Below are 13,482 nucleotides of genomic sequence, written 5' to 3'. Positions count from 1 at the left end.
ACCAACAAACAGCTTTGAGTAAGAACTCCTACTCATCTTTTGAGTAGCCAAACATTGTTCAAAAACTATTAGTGTACCGTAGATTGAAACGAGTCACAATCTAACACATTTGCACAACGGGTGGTTTGTTGTCATATTCCGAGATCATTGTTAGCATTTGCCAATATTTTACATGCTCCATTTGGACATCAAAGTTAGGTTTGGAAGTAAATGAGAGACACCTTTTTTTTTCCCTTAAAATAAAGGGCGGTGCACACTTTTTTTGGGACACCTTTTAATTGAGAGGGAAAAACACATAAAACAAAAGTTATGATGTGACCAAACAGTGTACTAGCCTTGTGACTAGGGGGGCATATCACCTCCTCAATATCCTCATTGCCTCAAGGATTGAGACGTGTATAGTAATAGTTTCGAATATGATGGTATACATTGGCTTCAGTACAATCTCCGCACTTAATCAAGTCACGAAAAAGGTGAAAACGCTTTCAGATAATTAAAAATAGAAGTGTTTACGAGTTTAAAAGCACTAAATTTTTTAAAATTTCAGGAAACATTGAGAAGTTGTGTAAAGTTTCTATTGCGTTCTACTTCAACTAAAAGTGCTTTTGAGTAAAAAATAAGCAGAGAAATAGCGCACAGCCCAAATCAGAACAACCACAGCCCATTGGGCTTACATGCTCTCGGCCTAGAAATACCAGCAAGACTCCAGAACAACTTGAGTTAACTGAAGGAGAAGAATTCTAGTTGTAGCTAAGATGGAAGGAAAAGCTCAATTTTAAAGGCCATCAGCAAACACATATACCATACACAACATTTTTCCTAAAAGCACTTCTAATAAAAGCTGAATTTTCCTAGCTTCTTCAAGTTCTATTCTAGCAAGGTGGTAATCACACTATCAAGTATATAACGAATCAACGAGACAAGAGCCACAAGTTCATTTCACTTGCTGCTAGCTTGAATTTGTCCTCCACTGACAATGCCTCCGGAAAATTATCACAAGCTCCGCCTGCCTGACCAGCCCAGAACGAAAATAATGCGTAATTAGACAGCTGATTAACTAACTAATGATTAATTGATCATTTGGCTTGCTAATGGAATTAGCATGCAAGCTAAGTGCTCATATATGGATTCTTAGTCTACTTACATGAACATGGATCATGTACATGCAACGACATCGATCTGAGGAGATGTGAGCAGATACTACATCCAGCTTATGCTTCTCCAGTATGTAAAACAAAGTAGTCAACATCCCTAGCTTTGGTGGTGAACAAACGCTGATCTGAGCATCGTTACCGGACATGTTCATGACAACGTTTGGGGAAAACCACGTCTGGAAGGAAGCAGGCAGTGGCGAAAGAGCAGCCGGCAATGCCAGGTTGATTGATGTTTGTGGACCCTGATGAAAATGATCAGCCAAAAACGCTTCCCTTGTATCACAAGTTAACTCTCTATATGATGCTGGCAATGCAGAAAATTTGTCAAGCCTTTGTGTATGTGTTGTTTGGAGAGTATGTTCAAGAGACTTGATGTATCTTATTGACTCATCAACAATGGTAGACTTATCTGCCTGCAAAATCATCGAAAAATATCATATATTAGCTTTGATCTTCTTTTTCTTCTTAATTCTGCAGTTCCCGTTCCGGGATTTACTGCTCGAATGATTACTGAATCTTAATCAATAGTACTCCTTAACCTCTCTTAGAAACTAATTTAGAACAGAACAGAGTACATTTTGAGCTAAATCAATAAATAGATTATGTTCAAATTAGTAACCCAAGTATAACATAAATATGGAGACCCTAAATTTAGACTTGCATTCGTAGTCAAATTCGTTGCATTCGTAACTAGCATGTGATATTCGTAATCAATTGATCTAACTCACGCCAGCAAACAAAAGTATTATAGTTCATCTAATAAAAGAACGCACCTTAGCTACAAAGAGTAAGTTGGGTTTAGTGCTTGAAAGTCTCATAAATTAAGCTTTGAAATGTTTCATGAATCTAATTAGTTAAACATATTGGAGTTGAATATGAATATTATTACCTTAGCCGGAAGATGAGGAAGCAAAGCATGAAGGCTAGAGAACATATTCCTCATCTTCTTTCTTCTTTCCCTCTCAGTCCAAGTGTGTACACCATGATCCGATTCACCACCGGCGCCGCTGCCAGGCCCACCACCAGCCTTGTCACTGCTTTCTTTGATCTCCACCACCTCTTTCTTCTCCACTGTATTTGTAGGAGTGGGGCAACTAGAGCTCACATTTTCCAGCTTCAACAATGCATCACCACCACCACTGCAAGTTCTTGAATTGGGAAAAGCCCAGATAGATTTTTTCTCTAAGCAAGACATGGGTAAGTTATTTTGTCCGAATTAAATCTTTATATATATATATATATATATATATACACACACACACACACACACACACACATATATATATATAGAGAGAGAGAGAGAGAGAAGATTTGGTTAAGAGCTTCAGTGGGACGTTTCCACAAACAGGAGGAAGGCGACGAAAGGTGGCGGGCTTTTGAGGACGTTATTTGGATGGGCGCTCCATCTCTCTACGTACACAAGAAAATACAATCATGAGACGAATGCCGTTATATGCCGTTTTTCGAAAACGATTTCTTAAGCCTCGGAGGCCCCCCATATTGCCTTTTCTCTTTCACCCTCATTCGCGCCTTCTTTTTACCGAATCACACCATCCCTCACTCTTAAATATTTAACTTAGCGCAAAAGCAGTACGTAAATCTTGGTCATTAGGCAGTGGCGGATTAAGGATCATACATTGGGGGGTCATAATCAAGGTAAACTGTGTATTAGTCGGGTGGTGCCTAGACAGGGCATAGGCAGATATTAGGCGGATTTAAGTAAATTTATTATATATCATATAAATAAGTGTCTATTTCCAATTAAAAAACTACATTTGTATTGAGAATTTAAAAATACTATTTTAATTAGGTTTATTATTAACATATAACATAAAAAAATTATCATAATTTTTGCTTTAGTATTTTAGTGAATTTGATGGTATGAGATGAAAGTTCAAATGATTATGAGTTTGTCAAAATATTTTTCATGATGTTGTATAGATTTATAGTGAATTTTAAAAGAAGTAATGGTGTCAAACATATGGTATAAAAAGTGTGGGTTGAGTAATACACCATCCCTTTCTTAATTAAAATGATAGGTGGCACAACTTGATTTGAAAACGATTAAAAAAAGAAAACAAAAAATGGGGAGTTAGTCACCTGGGAAATGAAGAGAGAAAGTCCTTCTTCTTCATTGGAACCAAGGTCCAAGAACATCAAAGTCATGGTAGTGTTTCTTTTTGATTCAAAACTTATGTTGCACAACATCTGCACAGCTATGGTGGTCTTCTCTCTTCCACCACATGCCTAGACCGTTGGGTTGTCCTCAGAGGTTCTCACAAGCGCTTCCTCGAACTTCTGGGCGGTCCCGAGACCACCGAAGTCCATACACACATCCGCCTCTGCCACTAGGTGACCAAGAAAACAAGACTCTTAACGCACATAAGTAAGCGTACGTAGCTACATTAGTTAGTTCATACGTGCTCTCTCTTATGCACTCAAGTTCGAAATCTCCCTCAAAGAAAGTACTTATTTAGAGAAAAAGTGTTCTTCAAACCTTTACCTTGTTTTTAAAAAATTTATGCATAATTCTTTGATATATCGAAAATTTATTGATGATATGTAGGTATGATTTATCTGCAACAATCATATCAACATGTTCTTGATAAAATATTGACAACAAATGCTTGTTCGATAACTAATAAGCTCCAATTATGAATTTGGTTTTTCTTTTCATGTAACGATTTGAACTTAGATCATGTAAGTCACCTTCTAAACGTGTGTTTATCTTACCATGGTCAATTTTGTTTCGCCCCAAAATAACAAAGTGTATCATGGCATGTTGGTAAATTGAATGAAGTTGGAGGGTGACATGATTGTGAAATGCATTTAACGGCCGTTATAATATGTGTATCAAAAGAAAAGAAACTTCTGAAACCGAAACGGGGGCAAAGGAAACATTCATCTCTCTTGTCCTCGTTTCAATAGCATTCCTGTTAATACTTCAAAGTCACTGTATATAATTGAGATTTGCTTTGGCGACAATTTTACTATGCTCCGGTGTATAGCATACACAAAATGAATGAAGTGCTGATGTGCGGCCAAAAATCTCGGTGCATACTAGAAACGTTTATTTTGATCATGAACTACAGCAGTTGAGCCATCAATCTAAAGCTAGAAAAAAAACCATGGCTTTATAAATGGAGAATACCAAGACTGGTACCGAGTATTTTTATACAAGTTAAGAAGCATCAACAGTAGAAATACGACAATCGCGTCAACCTGTTACACTTAGCAAAATACTAACAATTTATAACCTAATCAAAGTATATGAACGAAGATGATGATAGTCTCTTGCTTGGTTGAAGAAAAAGAACTGTATGAAAACAGGTTGCAATCTCATACATCAACGTCCGATGAAGAGTTTTTCCCTGTCCTAATGGTATCTACTTTTGATTGTGGTTCACCGTCACTGAAGAGTTCCTTCACAGAGCAAGGAAATGATCTGCATTAGTTCTCGAAATTCTGATAAGTTACTTCTGCAATTCATGCTAGAGTTACCTTAGAGGATGAGGGGACACTGAAGAGTCTGTAGTGAGCTTGAACCGATGGTTCAAAACCAAATATGGGTTCTGAAGTCGGGACATTTGCAACTGAGGGTATGACCATTGGTGGATTTGAGATCATGTATCCGGCGGATAAATTGAAAGCAGATTGCATTGAGTTCTCTCCACTCCCGTAAAAAGGGCTTATTCCTTTGCTGGATTTTGGAAATTTATTACTTCCTTCTTCAAAGCTCAATCCCATATGAGGCAACTGCATAGGCTGCATGACTCCTGGTATGCACATTGGATGCAAACTCAATCCATTTCTCATCGTTAACATCTGCAAGTATAATCAGAAGCGAAAAGTACATCAGCGTTAACTCATGCCCAAGACACAAGCATGGGGCACATGATGTCCCTCTTAAAGGCAACAGATAGAACGCCATAAATCATTCAGAGAACACCCAAATACTGTTACATTCAATTAATCAACTTTTCCCTCCTTGGATTTGATGATTTGTGTCGAAAATAAAATGGTGTATCGCCACAGAACATAGGTGTCACTATGTTCAGCTTGCAAGGTTAATGTTAACTGAGTCTGGCGCATGATGACCTTCATTCCTAAACCACATGGTAAGACCAAAAGACAAAGATGTCTAAGCCACGGAAAAACAGCATACTTAATATAACGCCAGAACATGCACAAAAGACAAGCAGGTCCTACAGCTTTTGAGGCAGCCAAAATTGTTTGTCAGATTTAAGTTCAGTGGCTTCTCCCATGAATCAAAGCAACACTTTTTGTTTGTTAAACGAGCATGCCAGAACAATGCTAAAATAACAATGCATACCATATGACACTTTATATAGGCTATCGATCTTTTTTACTCAAAACGTTATGATTAACACTTTTTGAAGTCTACCATGTTTCCCCCAAAGCAAATGTTGGGCCATTTTCTGTTTGTTAAGAAGTACTGCAGCACAGTTTAGTCGGGCTTGTTCAGTCCGGCATGAATCAGGTTCACATAAGTGCTTCACCAAGAGCAGTGTAGTATTTCGTTAATTTCTAAACTATTCAACAAACTCTATAATTCTGATAAGTCATGTTTACTCAGTTATGCTTCAGAGCCCAGTCTTAAAGGTGACGCATCTTATTGCCGGACCAAGCAGCAACAATAGCACTCAATATAATCCATTCTAAATTTTAGACAAACAGACCATCAAGTGCATAGCTGAAGATTAATAATACTCAAGATGGCTAATCTTTGAAGGGATATCAAAAGCAAATGGTCTTAATGTCATCAGAATTATATTCCGAAAACAGTGAAAACCATCTTACCTGTACCTGAAGCTGGAGCTGCTTCAAATACTCGATTGCTTCATCCAGCATCGAAGCCTTATCCGTCTAACAAAAGCACATGATCAAATCTCGCGTGTTATTAAGAAGCTAATCTCGCATAATCCTCGTCTACTCATAAACAAAAAAGAACAAAAGACTATACGACTATTTGAAAAATAAAGCACACAAAAGGCTGTAGAAACTTTTGGAAAAGAGTACCTTGTTAGAATTCGGAATCAGGTTCAGCAAAGCTTTCATCTTTTCGTTAATCCTACTCCTCCTCCTCTGTCAACCAATCAAATTTACAACCCAGAAATCAAAATCCCAATTTCTACATACTCGAATCGAAAACCTTCACACACAAGGAAGAAAGATCCAACCTTTTCCGACATATTATGGACGTCGGCAGCTCTGCTCCTCTTCGATGAACTCCGCGGAGGCGCTGAGTTCAATTGCACGTCCGGAGCCTCCTCCAGACCCTTCTAATTCCACCAAAACCCACAAAGATTTCAAATTTCAACGCAATTAAGGTTGAACAAACGGAAACAAACAGAATTAACACAACAAAAGTTTTCTTTTTTTTCCTCTCTTTTTAGTGGTTCCTTCAAATTTTCCACCTAATTTTCTCAGCAACCAAACAGAATTCAAAAGAAGAAAAATGGGAAGTACCTCACTGTCACAGCTAAAGTCGCCGAGATAATTCTCAGACGAAATCCTCCTCCCATCAGACTCCATACCTTCTTTCACCTCCGCCGTGAAGTAGCCACCGGAATCGGAGAAGTGGAACCCGGACGACGATTCCAACATACGAGCAGAGTTCGAATTTCCTCCCACTAATCGCAGGTCCGAGCCAGACCGGTCCACCAATTGAGCAAACCGCCGATGATCCTCATGCCTGGCCGCCGGAATCAAGACCTCGGACGGCGTCGCCGCCTGGAGTGGCAGCGGCACTGACGAATGCAGCAGGTGCATGTAAGTGGGCTTAAAGGGCATGCTAGAATAGGCTGAGGAAGCGGAGGAGCCGTGACCGTGAAGGAGCTCGCTGATAATGTTCGAGATTTCTTCCGAGTCCGGCGCTGATCCGTACAGATCCGCCATAGCTGAATTTCGTACCCTTCAGAACCCAAGAAAAAATCGAACAATTTCACAGAGCTGTCGCTGCTCAGCCGGAGACGGTGAGGTTTTCAGTTTGTTGTTAGCATCGTTCCCAATTCGCCCTCGCTGCTCTGCCTCTCTCTCTCTCTCTCTCTCTCTCTCTCTCTCTCTCTCCCTCCTCTGTCTTTCTCTCTCTTCTTATTCTGCTGTGCTTCCTTGATTGCCAATTTCCATGAAACTCTTTTAAAAGAAGGTTTAAACCTGTAAAGCTCACAATTTGATTACTCTCCCGCGCTAATTGCCAAATGCTCAGTCACATGTTTACGTCATCATTCGCAGAAATTTCCATTTATTTTTTTTATAAATTTGTAGAGTTTCCCATTATTTTATGTATATTGCAGACCGCCGGCCCTTGTTTTCTGTTATTTACCATATCGGGTCATAATTAAGCACAAATTTTTTGAGTTGTTTCACTTTAGTTTTCAAACATTAAAATCTCAATTTAAAAGGATGACAATGAGGCCTAATCACAAAAATTAACATAAGTGAACACACACATGATTCAAGTTTAGTAATTTGCTGGGTGTGAATGGGCTTGTGTGTTGGGCAATGCCACAACTAATTTATAAGTTCGAGCATTTTTCAATACTGATAACCGTTGACGATTGTGTTAATTTCATTAAACCACAAGAAAGTACAATTGCAAAAACAAAGGATGTAAAGATCTCTAAATAGATCAATTCGCTTTTAAGCAACTAATTAGTTGTTCAAATATGTAGTCGAACTACATGAATAACTCTTCGGCTCGTAACTCGACGTTGTTTCAAGTAGGAAGCAAACAAAACTAAACCTAATTGGTTGGTCCAAAGTGGACGATATACCCCACCTCTAAACGTGGCTACTTCTATAGTTGAAGTCACTAACTTGGGAAAGATTTTTCAGTGTACCTAAAACACAGACATATACACCGTATGTTATTATACAAGTGGAGGAATACTTGAAAAAAAAATAATAATAATAAAAACCTTAGAGCAGATCCACCGGAGCTTTTTTTGCCCAGCACCCTGTCCAATTAACAGCCCGACACCCTGTCCAAAAGCTCCAGCCCGTGAAACAGCCTGGCACCCAGCCCATGCCAGGCAGCAGGCCAGCCCATTTCGGACAGACCCAGAAGCCGGTCCAAAACTTTGGCGCGTGCACAACACTCGCGACTGGGCGCGAGTAGGAGACAGCGCTGCAGGCGGCGGGCCCCACGTTTCAGCGCAACTTGGCTTCGAACAGCTGAGGGCTACGTGGCCCTTCTCAGAGTCGTTGGATTTCCAACGGTAGAAAAAATTTAAATTTGACTTTTAAAATGGATCGTCCGATCACAGATCAACGGTCCACGTTTTTTTCACCAAAAAAAAAAAAAAAAGGCCCAACGGTCAGAATTTTGACCGTTAGCCACGTGGCAGCTGATTGGCTGTTGGATTTGATTATTTTTCAAATCCAACGGTCCAGATTAATTACAACATTAAAATTTATTAAAAATTAATTAAAAATTGTGAAATTTTTTTAAAAAATACAGAAATTTTTTTAAAAATTAATTTTTTTTTCTATAAATACATAACCCTCATCTTCCACCTTACACCACGTTTCAATATTTTCTACACTTTCTACATTTGAATCTTTTGTACACTTTGAGAGAAAAAAATGGCTTCGTGGAAGCTCATTGAAGATGTTATGTTGTGTGAATGTTGGGTTCGCATTACTCATGACCCGATTACGGGTAATGAGATGGATAAGCGAGAAATGTGGAGTAAAATTACGAAATCGTTTTGCGATGTACATGGAAAAGATGCCAGATCTAGACAAGGTCTTCAAGGTCGTTGGAAAAAACTCAACGCATCCTTTACTTGTTGGAAAAACGCCATCTCTCATGCTTCTGGTAATTTGCTTAGTGGGACAAGTTTAGCGGATGAGGTAACAATATTTTTATTTATTTATATGCATTCCACCCACATCAATATTTTAATTTATTTAATTTCTTATGTAATTTCTATGTAATATGCATTCCACGCCCATCAATATTTTAATTTATTTATTTGTGTTACACCCAATATTTTAATTTATTTATTTGTGTTACACCCACATCAATATTTTAATTTAATTATTTGTGTTACACCCGTATTTTTTAATACTATCTTATCCCACATTTTTATAGACACTACAAGCACAAGCATTCTACAATGCAAAGAACCGTAACAAATCATTCAACAAATGGGAATGTTGGCAAATTGTCAAAGATTGCCCTAGATACAAAATTGTGGCAACCGGTCCAGAAATTGTCATGCACGGTATGGGTCTACACAGTTCGCCAGAAGCAGACACAGCCGAACAAGAAGCCAACACATTTGAAGACACGGAAGGGACGCCTGAAGAAGTGCCAGAGACCCAACCGACTCGTCAGTCCCTCAGGCCTCAAGGTAAAAAGGCATCAAAGAAAAAAGGTAGCTCTTCCAAAAATGACTACACTAAATATATGGAGGAACTTGCTCGTCAAGGTGAACTGAACATGGCATGGGAAAAGGCTAGAGATAAGGAAAAAGCTACTGCTATGGCAGCAATAATAGCAGCTACTGAGGCTCGTGATGCGGCGGCTGAGAGACAAAGAGAAATAGTTAATCGAGAGAACGAGATAATTAGAGAAGCACTTCATCGAGAGAATGAGATGCTTAGAGAAGAAAGGATGGCTCAAACAGATCGTGACACTATGAACAAGTCTCTAGTAGGACTGTCTCTGAATTCAAAATATTTTTGGACATCAAAAAAAAGAGATGTCGTGCGAAGGAGGCGTGCAAGAGATGCCGAAACAAGTCAAGGGGGTTCCAGCTACAGAAATCCTAGCAACCAAGATCCTAGCACCACATATCCTAACTCCACATACTTTGTATAATTTTGCATTTATTTGTACTACTTTATTTAATTTGTTATGTAATTTCTTAACATTTTTAGAACTTTATTTAATTTCTTATTTATTTTTAGAACTTTATTTAATTTCTTATGTAATTTTTGTACTTTATTTAAATATTTGAATAAGATTACATAAACTCACCAAATAAACATTTAAAAAAAAAAACACCAAATAAAATTACATAACCTCACCATTTAAACTTAAAAAAAAAAAACACACTAAATAAGATTACTTAAAAAACAATACACTTTATTCTTCAACCACAAGCCTTATTTTAATTATCTTCGCCTTCGTGCAATCCCCACTGATGGTCAATCAAGTCATTCTGGCGGGTTATGTGCCAGTATGACTCTTGCAATGAAGTGTACCACTGAACGATCAATTCATTGTAACGTTCATCCCGTTCCAACGGCTCGTGTTGCACAGGATCTTCGATCCGGTCATGAGCATAATAGATTTGTGTTCTTGAGTTCATCGGATCCGGCTCGTATTCATCGACGACATCATAATCATACTCGTCTTCAACAATCATGTTGTGGAGAATAATACACGTCATCATGATGGATCGAAGAGCTTCGACATCAAACATTCTAGCTTGCAGGATACCAAAACAACGCTCGACATCCTTCCTACACCCTTCTTGACACTTTGCGAAGTGTTTCTCTTTTTCACTCTGCGGATGTGGCACTGTTTTGACAAATGTTGACCACCTTGGGTAAATACCATCTGCAAGGTAGTATGGTCCCTCGTATTTATTACCATTAACCCAATATGTGCATCTCGGCCCATTTCCTTGTAGCAGTTCGTCAAACACTGGAGATTGGGCAAGGACATTTAGGTCATTCTGAGCTCTTGGAACACCAAAAAAAGCATGCCAAATCCATGTATCAAAAGAAGCCACTGCTTCCAAAATGATGTTTTTGGCTCATTTTCTGTCGCCATAAGCTCCTTGCCACGCACTTGGACAGTTTTTCCATGTCCAGTGCATGTAGTCGATGCTTCCAATCATGCCAGGGAAGCCTCGCATCTCACCCTTCCTCAGAAGCCTTCGCATGTCCCTTGGCGTGGGTTGCCAAAGGTACTCATTGGTGTAGAGGGATTCAATTGCAGAGCAAAACCGCATCAGGGACTCCAGAACTGTTGTTTTTCCCATCCTTGCGATCTCATCCACTTAATCTGCAGATGCTCCATATGCAAGCATTCGCAAGCCAGCCGTAATTTTTTGCTCAGGAAGAAGACCTAGAACATGAAAATCATCATCTTTTTGCACAAAATATGGATCATGGTTGCAAACATCACTTATGATTTTATCGAACAAACTTCATTGCATTCTAAAACGATGTCTAAAAACATGATCAGGGAAAACGCTGTTGGGAATAAAATAATCTTCCAAGAGATCTTTACCTCGTCTTTCCCTTCTTCTATCGATGTTTGCCGCACGTCTGGGTTTGGCTATCTGACCCATAGCTTCCATGATACGACGGGAATGTGAGGCCCTCCGCCTTCTATGGTGATCATCCTCATCATCCTCCATTGCGAAGGCCTCATCTCCACCTCCACCTTGGTCAAGATTGACCAATTCTTCCTGTTGTGCCAACAACCTTTTTTGCTGCTCTTGTAACTGTTTATACGCTCTCCTTGAATAAGACATTGTAAGAACTCAAGATTTGAAAACGATAAAGAAGAATTCTGAGCTAAAAAAAAGGATTGAGTTTAGTGTGAGGATGAATGTAAGGATGTAGGGTTTATATGGACAAAAAAAGAGAAGATGAGGTTCTGGATAATGCCACGTGGCACTACGTGATTGGTTGAAAATCTTAGCAGAAATCTATTCACAAAATAGTACGTTCGGATAATGACACGTGGCGTGACGAGATTGATTAAAAATCCTATCCGAAATTAAAACTATTTTTTTTATTATTTTATAAAAAAATTATTTAATATTTTAAACGGACTGGTGCCAGCGCATTTTGTAGGGGTGGAGATCGTTTGTGCCAGAGCATTTTTAGACTGGGTGCCAGCACATTTTTTTTGGGGCGGAGATGCTTTGGCCTATTACTGTTCATTAGGGTCTATTACTGTTCACTGAAGTAGATAAATGAGCTGGGTGCTGGCGCAAAGTCTTTAGGGGTGGAGTTGCTCTTACCACCACTTGTATAATAACATATGGCATATCGTCTATGTTCCAGGCACTTTGAAAATTTTCAAAAATTTAGGGGCAAAATTTGTAATAAACCCTAGAAAAAGTGCATTGTTCAACGTCGGAAGGTTAAAGTCAAACACACCATGCACTCCTCCACCGTCTTATCCAACCAAAAACGTCACCCTTGCCTGTAGAATTTAATAAGGGGACACCAAAAGGTGCAAATCCCGAGGCTCCCTCCCTTTTCAGTGGCGTGTTCTTGACTGCTACCTACAACCTCTGCATCACACGACTTCAAATCCCTCTTCTTTTAGAAAAATTCACTGGGGTTTGCCAACGCACGCCCTAAAAAGTGACCTAAGAGAAACTCACAAGGAAAAAGGAAGGTAGAAAATTCTAGGGCACAAGAACATTCCCCACGTTTCTTGTTCTGCAATTTAATTGGATCCAAAGGTTCCCAACCACGATCAAACATCAATGTGATTATATCAGCATCAATATGATTATATCAGCATGTGAAATTGTAAATGATATTAACATCTTGATTCATGAACTTGATTAAAGCTTTGAGATTTTCAAGATCTTGCTCGATTGATGTGAAGTTTCATTATGATTTGCGATGAGTATGACACATTAATCCAACCAAGTGTCAATCTAATTCGTCAATCTAATTCCAGACCTGCTCATCATTACAAAGGGACCGACAAATCCAACAAGTTACAAAGGGGCCAGCAAAGCCAACAACTTACAAGGGAACCAGCAAACCTAGTTCACGGCTAAACTTCCACTACGCTTTGACTACATTAAGGCATGTTTGGGATTGCTTCTTGTAGGGTTAAAGCACTTTCTGACGGAAATAGATCCTCTTTGGATCTCTTCCACCAAGGCCACCAGATCAAGTGATCCGAATCCTTGAATTTTGATACAACGGCTAAAATTATTATAACTTTTAAAAGGAGCTCCCATTTTTAGCCGTTGGATCAAATTTCAAGGACCCGATTCATTTGATCCGGTGGTCTTAGTGGAAGAGATCCGAATAGGATCTCTTTCTCTTTCTGACAACTAATAGTGCTTCTAACCACGTCTAGCAAAAAACCTTAAAATCACTTTTTAGTCGTAAAAGCGCTTTCTGAAGCATTTACTGTGTCACTTCCAAGTACATTGTCAAGAAGCACTTGGTTTTGTAATGAAACTGGACATGTATATACTAAAAGCACTAATGAGCATAAGTGATTCCTACTCAAATAGTCTCAAACCCTTGGATTGTTAATAAAATTTGACACTAATACTGAAAACACTTATACCAAAAGCACTTC

The 13,482-nt window shown here is 39.0% G+C and overlaps 2 protein-coding genes across 4 annotated transcripts; both read right to left on the bottom strand.

Annotated features, from left to right (window-relative positions):
- Positions 1–911: 911 nt before the first annotated feature.
- LOC137717292 (transcription factor bHLH95-like) lies at positions 912–2,349 on the bottom strand. The gene is made up of 3 exons (XM_068456598.1): positions 2,044–2,349; positions 1,145–1,567; positions 912–1,010 (listed from the first exon to the last, which is right to left on the bottom strand). The coding sequence occupies exons 1-3, from the start codon at positions 2,347–2,349 to the stop codon at positions 912–914; spliced, it is 828 nt and encodes a 275-aa protein (XP_068312699.1).
- Positions 2,350–4,263: 1,914 nt separating this feature from the next.
- LOC137717851 (transcription factor SPATULA-like) lies at positions 4,264–7,280 on the bottom strand. Of its 3 annotated transcripts, none has more exons than XM_068457343.1 (6): positions 6,645–7,280; positions 6,356–6,457; positions 6,195–6,260; positions 5,976–6,041; positions 4,656–4,979; positions 4,264–4,577 (listed from the first exon to the last, which is right to left on the bottom strand). In XM_068457343.1, exons 1-6 carry the CDS (start codon positions 7,071–7,073, stop codon positions 4,494–4,496), a joined length of 1,071 nt encoding a protein of 356 aa, XP_068313444.1. In that variant the 5' UTR covers positions 7,074–7,280; the 3' UTR covers positions 4,264–4,493. The 3 variants fall into 3 exon arrangements, with proteins under 3 accessions (XP_068313444.1, XP_068313446.1, XP_068313445.1); XM_068457345.1 differs by having other exon boundaries at positions 5,982–6,041; XM_068457344.1 differs by having other exon boundaries at positions 6,356–6,454.
- Positions 7,281–13,482: the final 6,202 nt, after the last annotated feature.

Source organism: Pyrus communis, chromosome 15, assembly GCF_963583255.1.
Source record: "Pyrus communis chromosome 15, drPyrComm1.1, whole genome shotgun sequence".
Lineage (NCBI taxonomy): Eukaryota > Viridiplantae > Streptophyta > Magnoliopsida > Rosales > Rosaceae > Pyrus > Pyrus communis.
The sequence above is the reverse complement of the archived record's forward strand: the minus strand, read 5'-3'. Positions and strand labels throughout refer to the sequence as shown.